This window comes from Notamacropus eugenii, chromosome 4 (genome assembly GCF_028372415.1).
Source record: "Notamacropus eugenii isolate mMacEug1 chromosome 4, mMacEug1.pri_v2, whole genome shotgun sequence".
Lineage (NCBI taxonomy): Eukaryota > Metazoa > Chordata > Mammalia > Diprotodontia > Macropodidae > Notamacropus > Notamacropus eugenii.
The window spans coordinates 13,895,343-13,922,969 of record NC_092875.1 but is presented as its reverse complement, the minus strand read 5'-3'; the positions used below and the strand labels follow the sequence as shown (position 1 = coordinate 13,922,969).

Sequence of the window (27,627 nt, the reverse complement as noted above, 5' to 3'; positions counted from 1 at the left end):
GGCCTATCTGCTGCCGCGGGGCCAAGTCCAGGGGGTTCTCTGGGCAGATGCTGGAGGGGTCTGCCACCTTCTCTGCCGGGCCGTATGGGTGAGGAGCTGAGGCGAGGAGGGATGGAGGCTCACACGGCCAGGAACCACCTGAGGCGGTTTGAACTCCGCTCTGTACGCCAGGCGGCCCCCCATCCACGGCCCCCCGGCTGCCCCCCGAAACCCCTGGCTGCCTCCACAGCACGGCCCGTGCGCCAGGACTTCTTCCAGACTCGGGGTGGCACCTCCACGTGCCCGCGGTCGCCCCGGCCTCTCCAGGACGGCTTTCGGGGGGCCTGCTTGCCCACAGCTGCGCCCCCATTTAGCACGGTGCCAGGCCCGGGGCAGCAGACCTGTGTCTGGCGGCAGCGGGCGGCCCAGCGGCACGGCCGCGGCGGGCACACAGTAGGTGCTTAGCCGTGCAGGGCTGGGTCCTCGATGCCTGGGCCGGAGGCAGGCAGGGGCTTGGGCCCCTGGAGAAGGGGAGAGGCGCGCGGCACGGGCCAGGCCCCGACGAGGCCGCCGCCGGGCGCGGGCGCTAGGGGGCGCTGGGCCACAGCGCCGGCGTCCCGAGCGCCTCTGGGAGGCGGGGCTCTCGCTGCGCGGGGCGGGGCCTCGGCCGTCGGGGGCGGGGCCTCGCGCAGCCCCGGGCGGCGCCCGGAGCCAGGTGCGGTTTGGCCCTCCCAGGGCGCCGTAGCCCAGACGGTCGCGCCCTCCGCGCGCTCAGTTGTCGCCTGAGGCAAGTGGCGGGGAGACCGGGCGGCGGGAGCCATGGACGGGGTGTCCGGTGAGTCCGCTGCCTCCGCCGTCCTCCGGGGCCCCGAGGGCGCCCGGAACTCAGGAGGCGCCTAATCCGTGCGTCCTGCCCCGCGCTGAAGGGAGGGGCTGCCGGGGAGGCGCAGGCTTGGGGGAGCACCCCCCCGCAGAGGCCACGGGCCCCTCCCCTCTGAAGAGGGGGTGAGAGGGCTTAGGGTCCGCCGGGGTGGGGGTGACCAGGACTCGGGCGTCCTGGGCGGGGGGGTGAGCACAGGAGGGGGGTCAGCTCCGGGTCTGGGGGGGGGCAGCACCGGGGCGGGGGGGGGGGGTCAGCACCGGGGCGGGGGGGGGGGGGGGGGTGAGCACCGGAGGGAGGGGTCAGCACCGGGTGGGGGGGGTCAGCACAGGAGGGAGGGGTCAGCACCGGGTCTGGGGGGGGGGCAGCACCGGGGCGGGGGGGGGGGTCAGCACAGGAGGGAGGGGTCAGCACCGGGTGGGGGGGGGGGTCAGCACCGGGGCGGGGGGGGGGGGTCAGCACAGGAGGGAGGGGTCAGCACCGGGTCTGGGGGGGGGGGGCAGCACCGGGGCGGGGGGGGGGGTCAGCACAGGAGGGAGGGGTCAGCACAGGAGGGAGGGGTCAGCACCGGGTCTGGGGGATTTCAGGGGGGTCAGCACAGGAGGGGGGGGTCAGCACAGGAGGGAGGGTTCAGCACCGGGTGGGGGGGGTCAGCACAGGAGGGAGGGGTCAGCACAGGAGGGAGAGGTCAGCTCCGGGTCTGGGGGGGGGGTCAACACCGGGGCGGGGGGGGTCAACTCCGGGTCTGGGGGATTTCAGGGGGGGCAGCACAGGAGGGAGGGGTCAGCACCGGGTGGGGGGGGTCAGCACAGGAGGGAGGGGTCAGCACAGGAGGGAGAGGTCAGCTCCGGGTCTGGGGGGGGGGTCAACACTGGGGCGGGGGGGGTCAGCTCCGGGTCTGGGGGATTTCAGGGGGGGCAGCACAGGAGGGAGGGGTCAGCACCGGGTGGGGGGGGTCAGCACAGGAGGGAGGGGTCAGCACCGGGTCTGGGGGATTTCAGGGGGGTCAGCACAGGAGGGAGGGGTCAGCACCAGGGCGGCGGGGCGGTGAGCACCGGAGGGAGGGGTCAGCTCCGGGTCTGGGGGGGGCAGCACCGGGGCGGGGGGGGGGGGGTCAGCACAGGAGGGAGGGGTCAGCACCGGGGCGGGGGGGGGGGTCAGCACAGGAGGGGGGGGTCAGCACCGGGTGGGAGGGGTCAGCACAGGAGGGAGGGGTCAGCACCGGGTCTGGGGGATTTCAGGGGGGTCAGCACAGGAGGGGGGGGTCAGCACAGGAGGGAGGGGTCAGCACCGGGTCTGGGGGATTTCAGGGGGGGCAGCACCGGGGCGGCGGGGAGGTCAGCACAGGAGGGAGGGGTCAGCACCGGGTCTGGGGGATTTCAGGGGGGGCAGCACAGGAGGGAGGGGTCAGCACCGGGTGGGGGGGGTCAGCACAGGAGGGAGGGGTCAGCACCGGAGCGGCGGGGGGGTCAGGCGGGGGCCGCCCCCCAGAGGGAGGTGTCCTTCCTCCAGGGCAGCCCCCTCTCCCGGTTCCCACGGGGGCCGGACCCAGGCCGCCCAGCGGGGCAGTGGCAGAACCCGTTTGTCCGGCCGGGCCGGGACCTCCTGGCTCCTCGCCCCTCTTCCCCTGTCCCCCCGGCCTGTGGGTCCGGGCCAGGCTGGCCGGGAAGGGGTCCCCAGACATGGGGGCGGCGGGCTGCTGCCCTCCTGCCCGTGCGTCTCCGGCCGGCGGAAGGTCAGGTCCGGGGAGGCGCCCGTTGTCTCGGCGCCGTCTCGGTCAGCCGGCCGCCTGGCACGCAGGTGGAGCTGAGCGGATGCACACGACCAGCTCCCGGTGGGCGCTGTGTCCCGAGGTGCCCAGACAGTGTGGAAGGCGGCCGGTGAATGTGGGACCGGAGGGCTTTGGGGGTCCACCCGCTGCCCCTTCTGGGACCGGAGGAATTCGGAGCTAGAACAGGTCACGTCCCTGAGGAGGTGTAGAAGGGGGGACATGGCCGGGGGCCCCAGGATGGGCTTGGGCAGGAGCTAAGGGCTCTTCAGTGGGGATAAGGGAGCACAGTCACGTCCCAGGGCTTCGGTTGTGCCTCTGCCAGACTGACTTCTTCTCTTTGGAAGGCGGGGGTTTGGAGGAGAGCCAGCCAAAGTTTTTGAGGAGAGGAGTGCTGGGTTTTAGGAAGATGACCCTGGCGGGGGTCAGCAGGCCAGTGTGAAAGCATCTGGACTCCTTGAAGCTAGGAAGACTATTTGAGAAACTATTCTAGTAGGTTCGGGGTGGCCCAGTGGCTAGAGCACTGTGGTCGGACTCTCACTAGCTGTGTGACTTCACCCTGTTTGTCTTAATCCACTGGAGAAGATGGCAAACCAGCCCAGAGTCTTTGCCAAAAAAACCCCATCTGGGGTCCCGAGGAGTCAAATAGGACTGGACAACCACAGGAGAGACCTAATGAGGGCATGGACTGTGGTGGTGATGGTGGGATGGCAGTGGAGCCAGCCATACTGGCACTTTGGCCCCTGATTTGCAGTGGCAGGAGATGAGGGGCTATGCACTCCAAGAACATTCAGGTATTTGGATCTAAGATGACCTACCATCAGGTTTGCCTAGGTCTATACCTGGTCCCCTTCCCATTCGGGGTCCATTCTCCCCGCATCACTGATCATGAGGATTCTTTCCTGCTTAGCTCCTGTTTGTCTAGTCTAGTGTTGGTTTCCTTCCTTCCGTTCAAGGAGGATTGTGCGCTTTGCAGATGTGGAAGGAAGGGAACCCACTCTGAAGAAAGCATCACATCAAGCTCCTAGCCCTCGCCCCCAAATAGTCGTTGTTGTTCAACCCCGTTCTTAGGCCTTTCCTCTCCCTCCATGATGCACTGTTATGCTGTAGAAAAATGTTCCTTATCTTTTGGGTTTTCAGTTAGTGAGGGATAGGGAGCACAACAGCTGGAGTGTGTTGGTCTCTCGGGGATATTTTTATATCTCCTGGAAGGATTCCGACTTGCTAAGTCTCTCAGCCCGGAAGCATCCTTTCACAGAAGAAAGTCTTCACTCTGAAACATTGTTCATTTTGAGCTTACAGAGTTCTCTTCTTTGAGGCTGTGCATCAAAGCTGATGAGAAATGGATACCTTTGGGTCCATCTCCCACAGAAGATCATGTGAACCATAGCCATGAGTGAGGAGACAGTCAGAATAATACCTGACATTTCAGAAGACTCTAAGGTTTCCAAAGCACTTTAAGGTACATGACTTCATTTGGGCCTCCCAAGAGCCCTGTCAGGTCACTGCTGTTTCTATACTCCTTTCACTGAGAAGGAAGCAGGTTCAGGGAGGTTCATTAATAAATCTAGGGTCACACAGTTAGCAAATGTTAGAGGCAAACTCAGGTCTCTCCTGATTCTTTCCATCGTTCCAGCCTGCCTTGCAGGGTTGAAAATCAGAACCTGGAGTAGCTTAAGAAATCCAGAGCAAGAGTTTGGCTTTTTTTCCCTGCATTATGTTTGTTTATAGAACTTAGTCTGCCCTCTTTGGGCTTTAGAGAGACATCATTCCAGTTCCCTGCATATAAAACAACACTTCAGGGCTGGGAAAGCCCTTGGAACAGGGAATGGCAGAGCTGGGAAGAACCCCAAATATCATTTAGTCCAACCATATTCATTTTACAGAGGAGAAAACTGAGTCTCATAAAGGCATACTCATTTGCCTAAGGTGTCAGGGCCAGGCAGTGGCAGAGCCAGCGCTCAGTCCCCGGTCTCATGGCTTCCTATTGTTCTTTCCTACTCCACCACTCTGCCATCCCAGCGCAGGTTTAGGAATATCCATCCCTCTTAATCATTGCAGACTTCTCTTAATGAAATTCAGAATTTGGAATGAATGAGATGCAAACACACAATAGGCATCCATAAAACTTATTACTTAAAAAAATTTCAAATAGGGAAAGATGAGCAAGCAGAGCAGCAGCTGGAGTGAAACCTCTCTGTCTTCAGTCAGTGAGGGAAAGCCTTTGGGGATATCTAGCAAGCCTTGGGAAGCAGCTTCAGGCTAGAGGAGGAGGGATGGGGACCACCTGTTAATTTGCTGGTGCTCTCCTCTCCCTCCTCTATCTCTATGCCCTTCCCCCTCCATTTCCTGCTTTGTCCCAGAGCTGGAGCCACACCTGACTCCCCAGCTCCCAGGTGGCCCAGCAGTTACTGGGCTTGTTGTTCAGGAACTGAACTGAGTTCAGTGTTTGTCCCCAGCTCTCATTGTCTAATGGAACCTGAGACACATCAGCAATCTCTCTCAGATCAATGAGAAGGATCACTGCTCATCCATCTCGACCGGGTTGCACAGGATTTTGGCCCCTCAGGGTCTGAGATTTTCTGTCCAACTCCAGGCTGTGGGCTGAGGAGAGCAAGCTGTCGATAACCTAGTTAATGAGCCTAACTCTTAAACAGGAAAGGGAAAAATAATCACATTGGTCCCATTTCTCCTGAAACCTCAGAATGATATAAGTGAGAATCTCTTTTAAAAAATAAGATCAATCCTCTTCCTTGACCTTCTAGCAACTTTTGACCTGGTTGGCTACCCTGGCCTCTCCTCTGCCTTCGTGGCCTGGCTCTCTCTTCTGGCTCTTCTCTTCCTTCTCTGACCACAGTTCCTCCATCTCCTGTGCTGGATCACCCACCTTCTGCTTCCCCCTTCACATGGGTGTCCCCCAAAACTGTCCAGGGGCTTCTTCCTTTCTCTTCCTCTGCCTCCTCTCTTGATGATCTCACAGACTCCCACTTCTGTACTGAGGACCACAGAGCTAGAGCTGGAAAGGACTATCCAGCCTGATCTCTTTTAGGGGAGGAAACTGAGGACCAGAGAGACTGCATGACCTATTGGTCAAAGTTACTGAGGTCACATAGTCAGGATTTGAACCCAAGCCCATGCCTCTACATCTAGGTCTCTTTCCCCTTCATCAGGCTGCCTCTGGTCCAGCCTTAATTGCCTGGACCTGTGTAGAGCATTCCGAGCTCATATTGGTCTGTCAGCCACATTTGGACACATTGAAACTTGACTCTAGCACAGTGATATCATTTTGGTCCTCTTCGAGAACGAAGGACAGCGACCAACCAACTGCGTGCTGGACATCTCTGCCATTCATCAAGGACAAAAGCAGGGCAGACTTCTATGTGTCCCAGTCCCAGCAGGCACAGCCCTGATTCTAGCACTCCAGTCTCATGCCCTCTAAGCTGTCTGTGATCTTCCCTCTCTCTTACTGTCAGTCTTCGGTCAGGTGACAAGCCTTCTTTCTGCTGCCTTCACATCTCTTCAGTCCACACCCTTCTCTCTCCTCCCCTTGACTGTCCCCAAGCTCAGGCCCTTATAGCCCCTTCCCTGGGCCGTGGTGGTAGCTTGTTCTTTCTACTTCTTTTCCCTCTCCAATCCAAGCTTCATGTCACTACCCAGATGCTTTTCTCAAAGCACAGGCTTTATGGTGTACAGCTCTCTCTTGCTCAGAAATCCCCAGTGGCTCCCCCTGCATCAAGGTTAAGCTACAAAGGACTCACCCTGACTTTTCAAGCCCTCCCCAGTGAAGCCCCATTTCACATCTAGCCCGCTCAGGCACACTTTTGTAGCCAACCAGCCAGCCCATTTGCTGCCCTATAAACTTGACATCAGCAAGCATGTATCAAATACCCATGATGCACCAGCTATGATGCTAGGTGCAAACAAGAATGAAATGGCCCTTGCACTGGAGGAGTTTACATTCTAGTGGAGTCACAGGTGAGCAAATTCAGAACACATCTGGAGAGAGTTAATGCTAATGGGGTGTCCCAGGAAAGGATCCAGCACTTCTAATGAGCCTTAGGGATCCTGGGAGCTAGCAGTAATGGAAGAGTGCTTGTTCTAATCATGAGGAACCACATGGAAGCAGGAGAGAAAATGTCTTGTCTGTGAAACAGTTGGAAGTGTAGTTTGATAGGAATGGAGAATGTGTAAAGAATTCTGAAAAGGGAAGTGGGAGCCAGATTGTAGGGGGATTTAAAGATCAGGGGATTTTGAATTTTATCCTAGAAGCAAGAGGGAGGCATTGGAGGGTGCTGAGTAAGGGAATGACACAGTCAGATCTGTATTTTAGGAGCTGATTGGTAGCAAATAGATTAGAGAAGGAAGAGACCAGTGGCAGGAATTGTTGAGGGCCTAAAGTTGGCCCAATGCTGTGTGAGTGGAGAGAAGAGATGCTGTGGAGGTAGAACCAGGACTAGGTAACTGATTAAATGTGAGAATCAGAGGAAAAGGAAGAGTCAAGGATGACTTCAAGGCTGCTATCAAGAGAGATGGGGCAGAAATGGAGGCGATGCCCACCCACTGGGAAACGGCTGAACGTGGCGTGGTGAATGATTATTATGATGGAATATTACTGTGCTATAAGAAAAACATGAAAAGGCTTCCATGAAAGAATGAAGAGCAAAATGAACTGAGCCAAGAGAATGTCGTATACAGTAACGACAGTACTGTTCTAAGAGCAACTGTGCATGACTAGTCATTTTGAGTATTATAAATATTCAAATCAACTCCAAAGGACCTATGAAGGAAGATGCTATCCACCTCCAGAGAAAGAACTGAAAAATGGAAGTTTGTTTAGTGTGTGTGTGTGTGTGTGTGTGTGTGTCTGTGTGTCTGTGTGTGTGTGTGTGTGAGAGAGAGAGAGAGAGAGAGAGAGAGGGGAGCTTTCTCTAATGATGCGGGGTGGAAAGGAAGGGAAGAGGAAAAATTAAAATAAGAAATGTATGGCAGAGAACCAAAGAAAACTCAGAAGGAGGCCCAGAAAAGCAGAGCAGTTTTGGAAAATGATATGGAGTTTTTCAAAAAGAATAAACAGTGTGAAATGGAGATCCATGGTGGCATTCCTGAATCCTCCTTTTGCATTGTGTTGTGTACGTGGAAATGCTTTTTTTTCATTTTGTATTTAAATTCAGAATGAATAAAAGAAAAAAAAAGGGGAAATGAGGGGAAAGCTTGGGAAAAGGCTGGAATTGGGGACAAAGTGCCTCTGAGTTTCCTGGAGGTTTGTTGGCAGAGGCAGGGTCTTGGGAAGGCTGTGGAGGGGCGTCATGCTTCAGGGTGAGACTTTGGAGGTCCCTTCTGACTCTAAAGATTCAGAATACTTGTAAATTTGCAAGAATAACGGGTGGTTGTAGGAACTGGCTACACATGTGGAAGAGGGCTGAGGACAATTCATGTTCTCTTGCTTTAACCTTTTTTAATTTAGTGGAAAAGGATTGTAAAAATGAAGCCATTTTTATGTCTTCACCTGCTTTGTCTAGCCCAGTGTCTCCCCAATCTCTACTTCAGACCTCTTTCTCACTCAAGTTACAGGCTAGTGTCATAGAAATTTTAGAAGTCAGATGTTGGAAAAGTCCTCAGCAGCCAATGAGGCTGACTGCTAAGGTACCCAGTACCTGGCAGGTTGGGCATGAAATGGTGGTCCAGCCTCTCCTCCAGTGCCTCCAAAGATGAGGAACTCATTACCTCTCTAGGCCATCCAGCTTTTAGTTCATTCCTAATCTCTAAGAATTGTTTGCTGTGGAATCTGTTTGGTTACCTGGTCTGCTTTGCTACTGACCATCTATCAGCCATTTTGGCTTCCAAGCTTTTCTGTCCATAGCACCATCTCCCCAGAGTCACTAAGGCTCCAAACCTTGGGGTCATCTTTAACCAATGCTGGATCACCAAACCAATAGACAATTCAGATGGCATTCTTTTGTTCACCAAAAGTTTATCAAATACTTTTGAAATGCTGGGGCAGATATACGAAGACAAATATTGGTTGCCTATTCAAGTCTCAAGTACCCTGACTTCTCAGACTGGCTGTTTGTACCACCCTGCCTCCCATCCTGGCTCCAAAGTCCCCATGGATCGTGATCAGGGGGAATCACCTCTGGCTCCAGAAACTGAGAATAGACAACACAGACCAAAAACAAGTATCCTTCAGGCCCCTTTCTCATCCTGGGATAAAAGAGTGGGATGAGAGAAGGATTTTCCTTCCACTGTCCCAAGGGGTTCTTCACTATGGGCGATCTGGGATCTTCATCTCTTGCATACAACTGAAGAGAGAAAAGCAGAGACAGCCCACATCAAAAGACACAGGCAGCCAATCACTGGAAGCTGCCTCCACTCACATGGTACAAAACTGGTGTAGGCGCCATGTTAGGAGAAGTGGGCATGCCCAGAAAAGCCTAGTTTAGAAACCAACTTTTTTCCCTTTTGTGTTGGTAATAATGGGGAGATAGATACTAAAAGCCTAATTTTAAAACTACTCTACCAGACAACACTCCTTCCCTCTTTCTCCCTTTCCTGCCTACCATTAGTCTTTTACAGATGCCAGTGGCAAGCATGACTGACTATAAAGTATTGTGACTCTTCTATTGTTTGTGGTAATGATTTTTTTCAACCCGACTGACTCTCAAAGACGGTGTGCTAAAGGTTAGAGAAGTCTGATCTGGGTCAGGTGTGAGTGTGTTTATTCTGACAGAACCAGAGGTCCTTGAAGTTCCTGGGTCTGAAGTGTCCTTGGGAGGAGAGGAGTTTTGTTACTTGGTTGCACGCTAGTAGAAAGGAGGCTGGACCAGAGGGACTTACTGGAGGAGATAACTAGGAGTTCATCAGGTAAAGATGGGGAAAAGAAGTCATTTCAGGACTAGGAAATAGCCCAGGTCAGCAGGCATAGAGAAGCTATGGTTTTGAGGCCACATGTGGCCTTCTAGATCTTTAAATTAAGATTGGTTCTGTAAAATTTGGATTCAGTCAAAAGGTCACACTTAAGGATCTAGAAGGCCACAAGGAAAGGTACCCTAATATGAATGTACAGGAGGTAACAGTTTGCCCACTTCTCCTGGAATGCGGCACATGAAACTTCTCCCCTCCCTAGTGGCCCCCTAAACCTTCTCTTCCCCGAGCTGCACATGCCCGGGTCCTTCAACCAGTGGCCCCCAGGTAACATTTGGTTTTCTCCTTCATAATGTCCTAATCATATGATGCTGCACATTTTGGTTACCTGAGCTTTGGTCTTAGCCTCATCCTAGTTTGTAAACTCCAGAAACATCAGAGCCATGTCTCACCTAAACTATCTCCCAGCACCTTGAACTGAGCTGTGCTTAGCACTGTGGTGGTTCATCAATGAAGGTTTGTTGATTAGACAAGTGTAGGAGAAGTAGAAGCAATCAATTAGGTTAAGTCTGCACTGGAGGAAGGTCTAGGAAGGTTTGTATTGAGAGCTAGGAAATCTGAGAAGGCCTACTATTAGATTCTGGGTTTGCATTGCATTTGAAAGGGTAGGTGAGGATTCTGCAGGGACTGAGTGGGGAAGAGTGACAGCGTGGTGCTTGCTGGGACCATGCATAGGAGGGGCAGGGTGGCAAGGAAGGCGGCTCTGATGACAGAGGGGCTCTGCAGGGCTGCTGGAAGTTATTCAGAACAGAGTTTGGTGAGCAAGGCCGGTGATCAAGATTGATATGATTGATTTAGGTCAGAAGCAAGGCCTAATATTTGTACCTTTGTACTGGGCTCCTCAGCTCTGGAGTCACAATTCCCTAAGACAAATAAGAAAGGTTGGATTTCAGCACTGATGTAATGGACCAGAGGTGGGGAACCAGCCTTGAGCCACATGTGGCCCTCTAGGTCCTCAAGTGCAGCCCTTTGACTGAGTCCAAGTTTTACAGAACAAATCCTTTTATTAAGAAGATTTGTTCTGTGAAGTTTGGATTCAGTCCAAGGGCCATATGGGCCCTTCGAGGCTGCAAGTTCCCCACCCCTGGAATAGACACACAAGTTCCCAAGGCTTTTGTGATTTTCATTTGGTATAGAAATTCTGCACATCAGTCTCTTCATGCATGTAGAGTTGAAGGGGCAGAGGTGAGCTAGCTTGAGCTGGCCTTTTGCAAACGTGCTCCCTCATAGAGTTCAAGTTTTTCCCTTCACTATAAGTATGTATCACTTTAAGGGGAGCTGAAGAGCCATCCAGGGGCAGCATGTACTGAGCTCACTGCTGTCCAGGGAGCTGAGCTGGTATTTCAGAGTCCTCCTCCAGCTTCTTTGTCCTCTCTTGTCTGGGAGCCACGAGGGATACTGGGAGCTGCTGCCTCCAGTCGCTCTAAAGCATCCCTGAAATGCTGGGCTGTTCATTGTCTATTCATCCACCCTGCTGGCCTAACAACATTCAGGAGCTATCCCTGCCAATATGGCCCTGGCTTTCAGTCTGGACCCCAAACAAAGCTCTTTCTCCCAGACACAGTTCACAAGGAAGGCTCTCAGTTGGCAAACAGATGCCCTGTTCTGGTGAAGCAGGGTGCTGCCCACAGAGTCTAAACCTTTGCTCAAGCACTTTATAGCTCACAGAGTACTTGGCTCACAGCAGCCCTGTGAGGGAGACAAACTCATCTTATTCCTAATTTACAGATGGGGAAACTGAGGTTTAAAAAGATAAAGTACCTTGCTTGATGTCACAGTCAAAGCCAACCCTTGAACCTGCATCCTCTGACCTCCAGCTTGGTGCTCTTCCTGGGTCACCATCCTGCCTCTTAACTAAAAGAGTTGGCTTTCTCTGTTGCAGAGGAAGACACCTGGAAATGTCGAGGATGTGGCGACTATGTCCCCCCTGCCCAGAGACTGTATAGGACAGTGAGTGAAGTCTGGCACACTTCTTGTTTTCGGTAAGTGACTTATCGGCTGCCTGGCAGATGCCTTGCCAGGGCTTCCCAGGGGCTGGGAGTATTCTGCTGCACAGATATTGATGAAAGGATAGGGGTGCTCTTTCCCATTATACGGGGCTGTATTCCCCTCCCAAGCAAAAAGCCCCATGGTACCCACAACCACCCTAGGAGGCAGCTTTTGTAATCATCCCTATCTTACAGGCTAAGTGAATTGCCCAGGATCACACAGCTAGTAAGGGTCTAAGGCAGGATTTGAACTCGGGTCTTCCTGACTCTGACCCAGCACTGTATCCACTGCACCCCTAGGTGAGGTCAGGTTAATATGACCATCAAGGGCCATTTTAAGGGATGAAAAGTCCCCAAAGAGTACTCTGCAGCTTGATTACTACATAGGAAAGAGACAGGGGCTGCCCCCACCCCTCACACACCCCCAGTTTTGCCTTGAGGATTGAGTGAGTTATGTTTAAGCTTGGGATCTGTTTTTTTAAGCCACCACTGAGAATTTCAAACTAATGTGTTGGAGGCCACGAAGGCACCCCTCATAGGTGCTTGGGAGGGTTGTGCCGGGTAAGGCCCCTTTCCCAGCAAGCATGAATTTCTGAGCACGGGGTGGAGCCTGCCAGCCTGGCTGAGGTAGACAGCTTGCAGCAGCCCTGCTCAGTACATGCCTTTGTGAGGGCTTGCCTCTGCCGGGGCCACAGGGGCCTCTGGAAGGAGGAGAGTGGGAAAGGAGCCAGGCTTCCTCAGCGCTCCCAGGCAAAGCCTTCCCACCACTGGGCCAGTACCGTCCTTTTGCTTCATTTCCTGGCATTCTGGCTGTTTGACCACATTAGTGCCACTCGGGCTGGTTTTTTGTCTTTTGTATTTTTCTGCTGTTGCTTGCTGCTTTCCCACTTCCCAGTACTTCCACTTTGCTCTGGGTAAGTTAGATGGCACAGAAAAATGACCTGTCACCTGTCAGAGAATGTAGAACTAGAAGGTCATCAAACCCAATCCCTTTCTTTAAGTCCTGAAAGTATGCATTTGGAGAAGGAGAAGTGGGTCGGTCCATCTCACTCCAGCTTCTGAGACTGTTGTGCTCGACCCTGGCAGAGACATGGAGCACAGTCTGTCTGATGGATGTGCTGGCCTGATGAGGTGGCTCTCCCTGGTGCCTTCAGGAGTAGCCCTGATCCACAATCCGCACACTTCAATGGATGTTTATGAGTGCCTTCAACTCTCGGGCAGATTGGGAAGACAGAATGAGAGGGTGACCTCAGCAGTCTACAGATTTCTGTGTCCATCGCCTTCCTTTTTTTTAGGCAGCTAGGGGGTGCCATAGTGGATAGAGTGCCCAACGGAGTCAGGGAGACTTGTAAGCCTCAGGCTTACAAGCTGGGTTTCCCTGGGCAAGTCACTTAACCCTTGTAGGCCTCAGGTTATTGATCTGTAAAATGGAAATACTTATAACCCTCCTTTCCTTCCTTTCTTCTTCCCTTCCTCTCTTCCTTCCTCCCTTCCTTCCTTTCTTCCTTCCTTCTTTCCTTCCTTCCTTCCTTCCTTCCTTCCTTCCTTCCTTCCTTCCTTCCTTCCTTCCTTCCTTCCTTCTTCCCTTCCTCCCTCCCTTCCCTCCTTCTTTTCAGGGTTGTTGTAAAGATCAAAGAGATGATATTTATGAGGACTTGTCACAGTAGCTGGCACATAGTAGGGACTACAAAAATGCTTATTTCTTCTCTTACCACCCTCCCCAACATCAGTCCCTAATTACCCATTGCCTATTGGACCTTTCAAACTACCTCTCAAATGAGATGTTCCAGAGACATTTTTAACTCCACATATCCAAAACTGCCCTTATTTTCTGTCCTCCCAAACCCTCTCCTTTTCTTGATTTCCCTCCCCTCCCAGCTATAGTCCAGATTTATAACTTTGCCATCATCATCGACTCTTCCCTCCATCCTATGGAGCCGATCAGCTGCCAGAATTCATGGTTTCTGCCTCCATAACATCTTCCTGTCTGACCTTCTGTCCACTCATAGGCCATCCTTTAGTTCAACTCCTCATGACCTCGTGCCTAGATTATTGCAACAGCCTCCTAGCTGGTCTCGCTGGTATGTAGGGTACGTTCAGGGAAGACTGGTATAAGGGCTGCCAAGCCCTTTTCAGGGATGATTTCTACTTTTGGTATTTACCTATCACCTTACTCTCACCTGTGGCTCCAAGAAACTGTAACATGCACAACGGCCTGGCTTGGGTAAACTGTTTTGGCAAATGGACTAAACCAGGTTGAGGGAAACTGAGTGGGGTCAAATCCAAGCATGTGAAGACTTCCCCTAGTGGAATGGGTGAATGAGAATAATTTGTTCCAATAGCCATGAAGGCAGCTGAAGCAGGCAGTGTGGAGTGCTTAGAGCTTGGTTAGATATTGAAGATGCCAAGGTCATCCCCTGCATCTTGAGCCATCACCAGTCATCTTGATTCTGGCCTGCCATTGTACTGTGATGGACTTCAGGCAACTCTGCTTCATTTAAATCCAATTTATGTGTGAATCAAAAGACAACACCTATGCCATTTTACCACTTTTACCTACCTCAGTGTCCTGTGGCAACAAGCAGCTGTAAAACATCAGCTGTGAATCCACTGAGAGCCAGAGTCACAACCCTGCACACAGGCAGCCCAGGCCATAGGGTCATCTTCTCACTGGACTGAAGCTGCAGTGGGATTTCGCAGCCTCCTGGGAATCTGAGAAGGCTTTTTTTTTTTAAATGTAAACAGTATTTCATTTTTTCCAATTACATGTAAAGATAGTTTTTAACATTCATTTTTTTTTATAAGATTTTGAGTTCCAAATTTTTCCCCTTTCCTCTCTCCCCTCCCCCCTCCCCAAGGCAGAAGGCAGTCTGATATAGGTTATACGTGTGCAGTCATGTAAAACATGTTTACACATTAGTCATGTTGTGAAAGAAGAAACAGAACAAAAGGGAAAATATCACACCAAAAAAACCAAAGGAAGTGAAAAAAGTCTGCTTCAGCCTGCATCCAGACTGCAGGGTGCGGAGGGTGTCCTGCATCCTGAGTCTTTTGGGATTGTTTTGGATCAGTGTATTGCTGAGGAGAGTCAGTCATAGCTGGTCATCACACAGTGTTGCTGTTACTGTATACAGTGTTTTCTTGGTTCTGCTTACTTCACTTAGTATTAGTTCATGCAAGACTTTCCAGGTTTTTCTGAAATCCACCTGCTTGGTTAGATATTGAAGATGCCAAGGTCATCCCCTGCATCTTAAGCCATCACCAGTCATCTTGATTCTGTCATGACATTGTACTGTGATGACTTTGGAAGAGAGAGTGAGGCCAATGACTTCAGGCAACTTCAAGCTCATTTCTTACAGCACAATAGTATTCCATTACATTCGTATACCACAACTTGTGATGGGCATCCCCTCCATTTCCAATTCTTTGTTACCACAAAAAGAGCTACTATAAATATTTTTGTACAAATAGGTCCTTTTCCCTTTTCTTTGATCTCTTTGGGATACAGACCTAGTAGTGGTATTGCTGGATCAAAGGGTATGCAAAGTTTGGTTGCCTTTGGGCATGCTGTGTTCTATGAGCAGAGCCACTCCAAATGTTTATGTGAACTATTTGTGCCTGACCTGTGGTAGAGCTGACTGGCCACAGTTGGACACACTGTACCTTGACTCCAGCGTAGTGATGTCATTTTGGTCCTCTTCAAGAACAAAGGACAAGCACCAAAGTTGGTGTCTCTGGTCCAGTCTGTCTACCACAATGTTCCCAGAGTATTTTCCTTAGGACAAGTCTGACTATGTGACTCCTCTACTGCATCAACACCAGTGGCTTCCCCTTGCAAGTAAGAGCCATGGAGACTCCTTCACAACATGGGCCCCATCTATCTTTTCAGCCTCATTGACTACTACTCACTCCCCTGCTCATCCTCAGGGACCTGGCCAAGCTGCTGTTTTTTTCTATTCCTTACCCATGGCACTTCATCTCCCATCTGTCCCAGTGCCCTCACTGCCTTCTTTCTTACCTCCACCTGGTAGAGACTTAGCTCAACCATTATCTTCTATGTAAAACTTCTGATTTCCTCAACTGCTATGGCTGTCCCCACCAAATTGTCTCGTATTTAACTACTCTCCCTTCTCTCCGTCCTTCTCTATCTCTCTCCTTCTCTCCCTCCTCTTTTCTCTCTGTCTCTTGTCTCTCTCCCCCTATTGCTGTCCTTCCCTCTTGCCCTTTCTCCCTCCTTTTTTTCCTTCCTCTCCCTTTTTTCTCTTTCCTTCTGTCTTTCTCTCCTTCCCTTCCCCCCTCTCTGTCTCTCCTGCTGTATCTGTCTTCCTCTGTCCATCTTTCTCTCTCCATATATACATATATGTACATATGTATATACATAAATGCTTAGACATAAATATACACGTTTGCATTTATTCACTTTTTTCTGCTGTCTGCTTATATATTTCCTTGTCTCCTCCATTAGAATGTGAGTTCCCTGGGAGTGGGGATCATTTCACTCTGACCCAGAGGCTGACTTTCAGTAGGCTTGTTGATCAGTCACCCTAGTATCAATCACCCTGTCTCACGGCAGAGTAAATTCACACACACATAAATAACTTCAGTATAAATCAGTCCATTAGAGGTGCCGCTTATCTACTGTTCTAGAATAGAATGTGTTCCCACCTCTGGAGTGGATGTAAGTGAGAAGAATTTGGGCAAAATACCCAAAGGTAAGTCCTGGATTGAGTAATATACAGCCTTTTTGTCCTAGTGACTCAGGCACACAAATGGAGTCACGGAGGTATTTATTTAGACCTATTAATTATGCTGGTAGAAAAATTAAAACTGACATCCAGAAACCCAGACAGAATTGACCTTATTTTAAAACACGTCTTGGCATTTCCTGTTCTTGCCAGAACCAGTGGAAAAGGGAGGTGTTCAGCACATTGAGAGGTATGGCCACATCATCTCATAACAGTGAGCTCTACTGCACCTTCTGCCTAAGATTTCCAAGACAGGGAGGGTTCAGAATGATGTCTCCTGATCTGTTCTCTGGAGCTTAAACATGGCATATGCTCTCCTACCTCCGAGGCTTTGCTCATGCTGTTCCCTGGGCCTGGAATGCCCACTCATCCTATTAATGGCCTGGTAAAATGCTACACTGTCCATGAAAATTCTCGTGACTATGGCTGTAACACAGACTACTAGGACTTTGTTACAGTTTGGAATCGTGGAAAGAGTACTTGCCTTGACATCAGGACAGACACTGAGCATTACTGGAATGTCTCCCTCCTCCAACACCAGCTAGCTCTAGGCCATAGGTTCCCTTCTCAAGCCTGGTCCCCAACTTTCAATGGAGGTAATGAGTAGGACGTGTTGCAGCTCCCTCCTAGGGCTGTAGAGTGCTCTGAAAAGTGAGGACAGCACATCTCCAAGGGAAGCTGCCCTGGGGGCCTTCTCTGCAGGTCCCTCCTAACTGCTCAGTGACAGTATTGGGGGAGGAACGGGTAGGACAGAGGATCAGGTCAGAGGGTTATTATAATTGTTCCTGTCCTGTCCATGAGGACAGAGACAGTGCCTCATAGCATGACCTTGCTTGGGGTCCAGCACTGGGCTTTGCCTAGGGCACGTGCTCCCTCTCCTAGAAAAGAATAACCCTCTTCCCCCTACCCCCCAGCTCTTCCTCTGGTACCCAAGGGCACAGGATACATTGCTAAGGAATCGCAGGAAGGATACAGAGTTACTTCTTCAAGGCCAGAGATTCTTGTTTCCTAGAACTGCAGAGAGACTTGAGGGCAGGAGGTTGTCATGCTCTCTGATTCAGTTGGACATCTCTGGGAACTTCTGTCATTTTCTTACTGATTTGGGGGGAGTGGACTTGGAGGGTGTAGAAATCTCTCTGTCCTCCTTAGGCCTCATTTCGGCCTCTCTCAGATGATGAAATTAAGGACTTGAGATGGGGCCACGGTCATGGAGCTTCAGGGTCCGGACAAGAAAGGGTGCTCTCTTAACTCAGACACACTTCACCCAGCCACACACCCCAGCTCCATCAATCTCATTCAGCTTTGCAGAAGTGACAAGGTGCCCAGAGTTCTCAGACTTCTTGAATAGTTACTTATTTAAAGGTTTGCTGTCCTCCCCCATTTGTGCTGGGGAACATACAAAGTTTTAAAAAGGGAATTATTTCTACTGAACTTACAAGCTGGTTGAGAGGGTAAGACACCAGTTCAGAGCATTGTAATACGGAGTAAACCACAAGCACATTAGCCAGTTGTAGAACAGCCTTGTAGGTGGGGAGGTAGGGGCAGGTTGTAAAATGAGGCCTGTTTTCTAGGGTCATGAGCCTGACCTTGGGACCCAAGGCATGAGACATTTGAAAATCCTGGTTTCTGAACTACAGCAGCGTTTACAGGGACACTGCTGAATGCTGACTAAGGGGTCGAACCTCTCTGCCTTTAAGTCTGTCTTCTGTCACCTTTAGACTGATTCGATCACAAGTCCAAGTACGAATTTGTAATTTGCCTTTGTGATGCACCCGCCCCCTTGTTCCCAACCCCCAAACTCCAGTCATCCATAAGGCCTTAGACAGATTGGAGGCAAGTACGGTAGACGTCCGCGCCCAAGACAACCTGGGATGAGAGTGTGTGTGTTGGGCTGTGATCTAGGATCTGTTCAGAGCAGAGAGACCCCAGCTAGATTTGCTGGAGGCCAGGCAGCCCGTGTGGGGAGCCCCTGCGCTGTGCCCCATCGGGCAGCCGATGCTTAGCCAGCTGGGGCCTGCAGTTACCCTACCCCACCCCCACGCCCCTTTGTTGTCCTACTTGTAGGGTGGGGCTGAAAACTGCTGAGTTTTTAATCCGATAAAACTCCTCCCCTGCTCTGTCTACAGACACGTCTACAGTCCTGCCTCGTAGAAAATGCTGCCAAATTCTCAGCAGTTCTGGTCAATGGGGAGCAGTTTGTGGCTGCCCTCCTTAGGAGAGTGTTACCAGCATCCCTCTTGATTGTGAGCAGGCATTTAAGCCCCTTCCCTTCATTGCTCCAAGGCAGTTTGGTGCCTCCTCCAGGTCTGGTGGTGGCCTATGCACAATGTCATCAGCCTGTAGGCCACCCTTGGGCAGCCTGTTGCCCTGATTGGCCATCCTCCCTTTCCTTTGAAGCTTCCCTAGACAGGGGTCACCCTCTCTATGGGCGGGGCCAGGAAGCCTCTGGGCTTGAGACTCTTTCTGGGTCAGCCCAGGATCTGGGTCTGCCGGTGGGATGACCTGATCGATAACTGTGCACTTCCATCTTAACCTCTAGTGTCTTTGGCACCATCCTCGATGAGGATCCCACCAGCTTGCATCATGTCAGCCTTTTCTACATGGCAGGGGAGGAAGGGATGGCAACCTCTGCTTTGTCTCAGAGCCCTACACACCTTCTTTTACTCTGACTTGAAGACTCAGAAGGAAAATCCACTACTTTAAAGGTCTTAGAAACTGCTCACTTCACTGGGTCTCATTTTCCTAGAGAACAGTCCCAGACTGGTTGGACGTTTTCTTGTGAGAATCCCTTTGCTGGGATGTTACTTTGGGAGACATTCTTCTGCATCCTGAACATGCCATCCCTGGCTTTGAGGAAGCTCCAGGGTACAGTGGAGAGGGCCCAAGTCCTGTCTACCTGGGCCCTCATCCCCTCCTCTATAATGAGGGATTGGAGGAGGTGGTTTCTGAGACCTCTTCCCACTTTCTGCATTTTGTAAGGAGCACAGACCCAGAATGAGAGCTGAAGGATCCCGGTGACCTTGCTCGTGTCCTGGCAGGCCAAGGCGAAAAGGCAGGGCATCCCAGTTTAGAATCACAGTTTTGAGTCATTGAAGAAAATGCCATGTGAGAGAAGGCTTAGTGAAAATAAGGGCATTTTCCAGGCAAACCCCACAAGTCTGGACCTCGAGAGGAGAACCTCCTCCAAATAGAGTCTGAATTTCTTTTAGAGCACCGTGTCCTCTAGCTTCTGTTCGAAGATTCCCAGTATTTCCTAAGGCTCTTAGGGTTCTGGTAGCTGCAGCCTACTCCTGGGCCTTCCCCTTCTCTCCCTAAGCTTAATACCTTCAGGCTGACAGTCTGAGCCCTGGTCAAAGCAATGCTTTTCAGGACTCAGTGAAACAGCTCTGCCCCCTGCTGCTGCAGTGCTGTTCTCATCGACATGAAGGTGTGGCTCCATGTGTCACTCCGTGTGTCTTCCTGTTGATGTCACCGGATCTCTCAGAAGACAGGCAGTCAGCACATCACCAGAGCAGACTGACCTGAGAACCATGGGGACATAGTCTTGTTCACCATCCGCTGATTGCTCTAGAATATACAGATGCTCACACGTGGTCCCACCTCACCCCCATGACCAGCACCCTTCACAAGCTGTTATTAAGTCTGTTGCTATTGGCAACATAAGAGAGAAAAAATAAAATTAAAAATAGTACCTATTCTGTGCTGGTCATTTTGCTATATGCTTTAAAATTATCATCTAGTGTGATCCTTAGTACAACCCTGGGAGGTAGGTGCAATTATTATCCCTGTTTTACAGGTGAGGAATCTGAGGCACACAGAAATGAAATGACTTGTCCAGAGCCACACAGCTGGGAAGTATCTGAGGCAAGATTAGAACTCAGATCTTCCTGACTCCCAGTCTAGTCATTTATCCACCATGCCACCTAGCTGTCTTCTTGACCTTCTGTATTGCTAAGCACAGCCAGCCAAAAGAGTTATGTCCCTACCATTATCTATGGCCTTGTCCAGATGGAATAAAAGGTCATCAGAATGATGTCCATTTCCATGGAGGAGTGATCCATTAGCAGGGCTTTCTGATAGTAATAAATGGACTAGGTTGGTCAGCTGGGTGGTGCAGTGGATAGAGGACCAGTGCAGGAGTCAGGAGCACCTGAGTTTAAATCTCACCTCAGACACTTGACACTCACTAGCTGTGTGACCTTGGGCAAGTCACTTAACCCCAACTGCCTCATCCTGGGTCATTTCTAGTCATCCTGATGAATATCTGGTCACTGGATTCAGATGGTTCTGGAGGAGAAGTGAGACTAGTGACCTGCACAGCCCTCCCTCACTCAAAAAACAAAGTCAAGTGCAAGTCATGTCATCATTTCTCTGATGGCATGGTCTTCTTTGGCAACGAAGGATGAACGCACACAAATGGGCTAGGAGTGTAAATTAGGATCATAGATTGAGATTTGAAAGGGACCTTCCCCTAGTCAGGTCAAGTCAGCAAGTGTTTATTAAGGGCCAACGGTGTACCATGCACTGTGCTAAGCACTGGGGGTGCAAAGAGAGACAAAAAACAGTCCCTGCCCTCAGGGAGCTTCTAGTCTAATGGGGGAGATCACATAAAACCACCAGGAACCTATGAGCTGGGATGCAGAATGAACTGGGGATGATTCCAGAGGGAAGGCATGAACATTCAGAATTGGGGAAGACTTGGTACGGAGGGTAGCCTGGGAAGCCAGGAGGTGAGTTGAAGGCCTGGGGAATAGACAGCCGAGGAGAATGCCCCAGTTGGGAGATGGAGAGCCCTGTGTGAGGAACAGTAAAGAGATCAGGGCCCCAGATCAGCAAATTGAGGCAGACAGAGGCCAAGTCTGGAGATCTTTCCATCTCTAAGTTCAGAATGCTAAATACCCCTTGCTTATACTGCCCCAGAATAGGAGAATTTGCTGCAGTCATTTGTCTCTTTCTGCATTACCTAGATTTGAGGAGGCTCCTAGGCAGCCCCTTCCTGATAAGTTCATTGCTCACTCTGTAACATCTCCTAAAGAGCCTGCCAAAGGGAAAAACAAACCAACTGGGTAATGGCCTTCTGCTTAGATCTGTCTCTTGTTTCTTTCCAGCTGAATGACCTTGTTATAGTCATCTCAGAATGACCTGAAGGCTCTTTTCTTCTGGGCTCATCTTAAACCCTGATTTCAGTTACCAAAACTTTTCCATTTTCTTCACTGGAGTCGTAGGAAAGTGAGAGGATGGTCTACTTTGTAACCAAATACTTGATTTCATCAGGGCAACCCCTCCTCCCTGTGCCTGATGCAAATGTGCCTCCTCCACAACTTCCTGAGTTGATAAGACCAAAGAAAATTCAGTACCTGCTAGCCAGCCCTTTGGGGAGCTTCTGCCCCTTTTCCAAGTGGCTCCTCAAATGTTAGGCACACAGCCAGGTATTAGGTCTGTGCTTAAAGCCTTTATAAGTTGGCGGACCCGTCTGAGCCTTGTGTTTCGTGGGCATTGCCTCCAAGGTGCAGTGAGGCAAAAAGTGGAATCCTGAGACATCATCCTGAAATTATGAGGATGTGTGAACTTTTAAAAATTAGAAACAGTAAGGAAGAAAGAAAGTTTCAACTGAAATGGCTTTATTTCCTCTTGTCCAGGGCCTGAGATCCAGATGCAGTGGACACAGAGTTTAGCATCTTCTTGGGTGAAGAACAATGAGGAGCACAAACCAGAATGGGTGGGGAGAGTAGAACTGGGCTAGACCAGGGTGGGCCTGAACCTGTGAAGGATACCAAGGACGTTTGGATTGGCCCTTTTCTCTGCCATTTCTTCTTGGTGTATTTACCTTATCTCCACATCCCTGTTCACCTCTCTGTGCCTTGTTCATTGCCATACAGCCATTACTGACACAAAATGCTTGTTTATGGAATTGACCTTGTCATGGTCAGTCCCTCCGATCGATATGCCCATGGGCATATAACTGCTGCTTGTCTTTACTAGCTGTGGGAGCTGAGAGCTCTCAGATGGGGTAAAACTGGAGACCTCTTAGAGATGCAATGTCAGGTGAAAATGAGGAGAAACATTAGGATGGATAAGTGTGGATGTGGGAGTTAGGAGACCTATATTTCAATTCCAGCTCCAGGACTTTCTAGCTGTGTGACCTTGGTCGAGTCCCCTCTCGGATCCTCTCTCTCACCTTTTTTTTTTTTTTATGAATACATTTTGTTTAAAATCACACATCTTTTATTCTGAATAGTTCTAAAAAGTAAACAGACAAATGCCAGTTTTTTTGGGGGGGGAGTTAGACATTTGAACTTAAGACTTCTTTCTTGTTTTATTCAATAATTGTGTATCCCGAAAGTTGTTGTAAATTGAATCATATTTTAAATGAACCAGGAATATATTGTGGGGCTGATCATTTCTGAGGTTCCTTCCTATGATTCTTTCAGTCAAATAATGAACAAGTGTATGTTAAACATGTACTTACCAGGTTTGTTCTCTCTGCTTGAAGACCACCAGTGATGGAGAGCTCGCTGTCCGTCATGGTTGTACTGTCCTCTTTGGGGAAGCTTTTAGGGAGGTCTTCCCTTTTTAAAGCCATAATGCGCTTCTTTGCCACTTCTGTGTGTTCTTCCTAATTCTACCCTCTGAAAAACCAATCTAATACCTCTTGCACATGAGCATCCTTCAGGTGCTACTGGACACCTATCACGGCCTGCCTAAGTCAGGCTAACCATCTATCTCCTGTTAATTAATCCTTTCTGACTCCAAGATTCTGTGAGTTTACAGCTTATCATTTGTATTTTGGTCTCCCATTGTCTGTGGCATCCCCCAGACTTGAGGAACCCTATCAAAAAATGTGCCTCTGTTTTCTCATAGACAAAATGAGAATAATGTCTCACAAGGTTATGGAGAGGGAAAAATACTTGGAAAAGTACTATAGAAATGTGAGTTATTAAACCATCCTACCACCTAGAAGAGCTCAGAGTTTTAGATCACGGATTTCCTTGTAACACATCTGTTAGGGAAGTAATATAAGAATTACTACCTCCATTTTACAGGTAAGGAAACCAAGGCTAAAACTCCTTAAGGGGTTTGCCCAAGGTCTCATGGCTAGTAAGCATAAAGGAAAGCTGCACCTCCCATCCCAGGTGACTCCAGAATGGGGTCACCTCCCCTTTACTGAATCAAGAAAGCCACCTCCTAGCATTCATTCCCTTAGAACAGGTTACATGCCACATGTAGCCCTTTGACTGAGTTTGGATTCAGGTTCCAAAGAGATTTTGAGAGACTAACATGGGATTGAATCTAACAGGATAAAAATCAGTAGGAATAAATGTAAAACCTTACACTTGGGTTCAAAAAGTCAATTCTGCAAGTACAAGATGGGTATGGTGAAGTTAAATAGCATTTGGGGGGGTCAGTAGGAGTCAGCAGTAACAATCAAAAAAAGCTAATGTGATCTTGGTTTTCAGTAAGAGAAGTGGAGCTTCCCAGAATTGAGAGGTGAGATCCCATTGCATGCAGCCCTTGTGATCAGTTCTGGGGCCCACAGGTTAAGAAGGACATTGATTAGCTGGAGAGTGGCCAGAGCACGGGAGCTGGGAATGGTAAAAGGCCTGGTAGGAGTCCCCTGTCCTAGGAGGAAAGAACCGGGCCTGGTTAGCCTGGAGAAGAGGGCACTGGGGGAGGCTGTGAGCATGATAGCTACCTGGTGTTTGCAGAATGATCATGTGAAGGGGAACTAGACTGGGGGACCCAGGGATGGATGGGGCCAAGAGTCAAATTGAGGTTTCTGTGATAGCAAAGGTTTCCCAACAACTATAGATATCGAAAAGTAGAATGACATCTTCGCTTTCATTGGAGCCCTTCAGGCAAGAGGAAGAATCTCGCTAAGATCCCTGTAAGCTCTTGAATTCCTTAACTAAAGCAATAGTCCTTTATTACAACTTGTTCTAAGTCTCACACAAAGGAAGATTTTTAAGGCCTAGCAAGACATCTGGTATCAGAAGAAAGAGGCAAAAATTGTTGCTAGATGTGATGTCAATCAGGCCACATCAGGAGGAGGAGGGGAAGTCACTAGTGGGCCTGGGAGAGTCCTGTGTCGCTGGCATGTCAGGTTTTCATCAGATGACATCATTTCTTCTAGTCAATAAACATAATTAGGACTTTTTCCTTCTCTGCCTACGGGCTGGCTTATGTGCTGCCTATAAGCTTTCCCAGATCTCTTCTACCTTTAAAAAACCCTTACTAGATCTTACTGTCTCTTCAGCTACTGTTCTGTTTCTTTTCTTTCTTGGTCAAACCTGTTGAAAAAGCTCCTCAGTCTCATTTTTGACACATCTCTCTTCCACACTATCGGTAGTATGGTTTCTGACTTCATTATGCCACTAAATTGCCAAATCAAACGACCTTTTCTCAGTCTTTATCTTCTTGACGTTTGCAACATCTGACATTTTCACCATTCTCTCCTCTGAACTCTCTGACGACTCCTTCCCTGCCTCCTTTGCTGGACCATCATCTCTGCCCTACTCACTGACCATGGGTGTCCCCCTCAGGGCTCTGCTTTGGGCCCCCTTTTCTCTTTCCATTTTCTCACCTGATAATCTCAGCAGTTTCCAAGGGTCCAGCTCTCATCTCCCAGCTCCCTATTCCCAGCCCAGTACCAGTCCGATCTCATCAGCCGCCATCCTGTCAGCATCTCAAATTCAGTAGCCACAAAGCAGAACTCGTGATCCTTTCCCCTAGCCTTCCCCTCTGCCAAGCTTCCCCAATGCTGTCAAGGACATGACTTCTTTTCCATCACTCAGGAGTGCAGCCTGGGTGTCCCCCTGACCTTCTTACCCTTCTATCTCCCCACCATCCTTCAGATCCATTCCCTTCTCTCTTCTCACACAGCCATCACCCTGGTCCGGGCCCTTATTGCCTCTGCCTTGGACTGTTGCAATAGCCCGATTGGTCTTTATGCTTCCTTCCAATTCGTTTTCCAGACTAGGCCACGTCCAGCCTGTCTGATTCAGCCATACTAGCCAGCCAATCATCCCCTCTCTCACATGACCTTTGCTTTCTATGGCTTTGCATATGTTGTTTTAGTGTGCACAGAACATGCTTACTTCAAGCACTTATTAAGCACCTACTATGTGCTAGGCACTGTGCTGTGTACTAAGGATACAAAGAAAGGGGAAATTAAAAGCCTAGCCCCCACCCTCCAGGAGTTCCCAGGCTAAGGGGGAAGACAACAAGATGTCTATGGAATAAACTGAAGATGAGCTGAGAGAGAAAAGGAGGATGAGGGAGGCTTCTTGCAGAAGGTGAGACTTTAGCTGAGACTTGCAGCCAGGAGGTGAGATACAGAGGTAGAGGTTTGGGGGCAGGGGTGAGGTGGAGGATGGGAGCCACCCTGGTGCTGGGGGGTGAAGAGGGTCTCATGTCTTTGTCTCATGGAACCCGAGGAGGAGAGGGAGGGATGAGAAGACCAGAAAGGTGGAAAGGGACCATGTTATAAAGACCTTTAAAAGCCAAGCAGAGGATTTGATATCTGATCCTGGAGGGAAGAGGAGGCTACCAGAGTTGATTGACTCAGGGCAGTGACATGGTCAGATTGGGCTTTTGGGGAAGATAATGAGTGGAGTGTAGACTTGTAGACTCAAGTGTAGACTTGAGGCTGAGAGGCCTACTAGGAAATGCTTATCATGGCCAGTATGCTATACTGAGTGCTGAATACAAAAATAAAATAAATAAATTTTTAAAAATCACTCTATTAGTGCTTCCCCTGTTCAGAGCTCTGCACCGTGCTCTTGGGATGCAAACAGCAAGTCAAGCCCAGCCTTCAGGAAGCTTCCATCTGAGAGGGAGACAACCCATATAAGTGAGTTACCAACAAGACAAGTAGAGCCACAGGAAAATAGGCTTACCCTGCCATCCAGAAGCAACATTGATCTGATTATAGTTTCAGAACTAAAAAGGGAATCTGAGGACTGCATGTGGTCTGGTGAGAATCCAGAGCTGAAGTGAAGCCTGGACCTAGATAGTGTACTATCTGGGAAACTGAGGCTGGGAAGGGCATGAAAGGGTTAAACCCTGCAGGGCTTAGTTACTGGACTGGGAGACCTGGTAACTGGTGAGAAAGGTGGGGGTGGGAGAATGAAATACCAAAATGGTGCCTGGAGGATCAAGACCTTGTTGAAAGCAAAAGTTTCTTTGCAAAGTCAACTTATGAACCTCCTCAGACTCCACCAGTATGAGCATTTACAAGTGTGTACACCCCCTTGAATTATAAACCCTTGAGGGCAGGGCCCGCTTCCCAGAATGTGAAAGTTGAAAGGGACCTCCCTGGCCACCTGGTTCAGTCATCACCATACTGCTTCCCTGCGCCCAGTGGTCCTCCACCTTCTGCTTGGATACCTCCAGGGAGAGATGCTCACTGCCCCTCGGGAGTTCTACCCCTACTACTCTAATGAGGAGGAAAGTTTTCCTGACTTTAAGCCTAAATCTGCCTCTTTGCAGCTTCTCTTCATGGCTCCTGGTTCTGCCCTTTGAAGCCAAACCAAACAAGTCTAATCCCTCCTCAGCAGGACAGCCTTCCTATCGTATCCCCCTGAGCCTTCTTTTCTCTGGGCTGACCAGACCTTAATGATGTCCCTGTGCTTTGAATTCAGGGCCCTTCTTTATCCTGACTGCCTTCCCTTCATTCACTTTGGTTTCTGTGTCCCCATTAGGCTCCTGGCACCTTGGGAGCACCTAATAAGCATTTGTTGAATGGCCGGGTACATGAATTAAAGAGATAAGATGAGGAGATTGAGACCCGGAGATGTCAGTTTGTCCAAAATGTTAAGTGTCGAGGCCATAATCAGAAACCAGGCCTTCCATCTCCAAATTCCATGCACTTTCCATTACTCCACAATGTTTCTTAGCATACTACGTGCTCCATTGGGATACCTTAGTCCCTGAAAAGACTGAATGTTCATTACCCAGATCCTAGAACAATCTCATCTTATTGCCAAGCCAAGCTTGGTGTTGATTTAGGAAAAGGGGTGATCTGTGTCTGCAAGAAACTTCCAGTCTAGATGAGGAGGCAGAACTGATGTCCAGATATTTGATAAGCTTGATGATCCTGGGCTAACCCTGGTTTCATCATCTGGAAAATGGGAACAGTGCTTGTACTATTCACCTCTCAGGTTTCTGTGAGGAAAACACTTTGTAAATCTGAAATTGCTGAGTATATGCTGCCAGCATTAATGAGTGATTGGTGAGAAAGTGGGTGATGTGGCCTTTTAAGGTGCCCTAGCAATTAAGAGAAAGATGGAAGAGAAGAAACCTTGGACAAATCACACCTTCTCTCTGGGCCTGTTTTCTCATCTCTAG

At 49.9% G+C, this 27,627-nt stretch overlaps 1 protein-coding gene across 3 annotated transcripts in view; it reads left to right on the top strand.

Moving 5' to 3' along the window:
* Window positions 1-675: 675 nt before the first annotated feature.
* The window catches only part of LIMK2 (LIM domain kinase 2), a 64,593-nt gene continuing 37,641 nt past the window's right edge, over window positions 676-27,627 (top strand). Inside the window, exons 1-2 of one of the 3 annotated variants that reach the window (XM_072599889.1) lie at window positions 676-814; window positions 11,431-11,530. In XM_072599889.1, coding sequence (XP_072455990.1) covers window positions 799-814; window positions 11,431-11,530 — 116 coding nt within the window. In that variant the 5' untranslated portion in view covers window positions 676-798. The remainder of the gene's footprint in view (window positions 815-11,430; window positions 11,531-27,627) is intronic. The other 2 variants (XR_011965239.1, XM_072599892.1) reach the window with 2 other exon arrangements.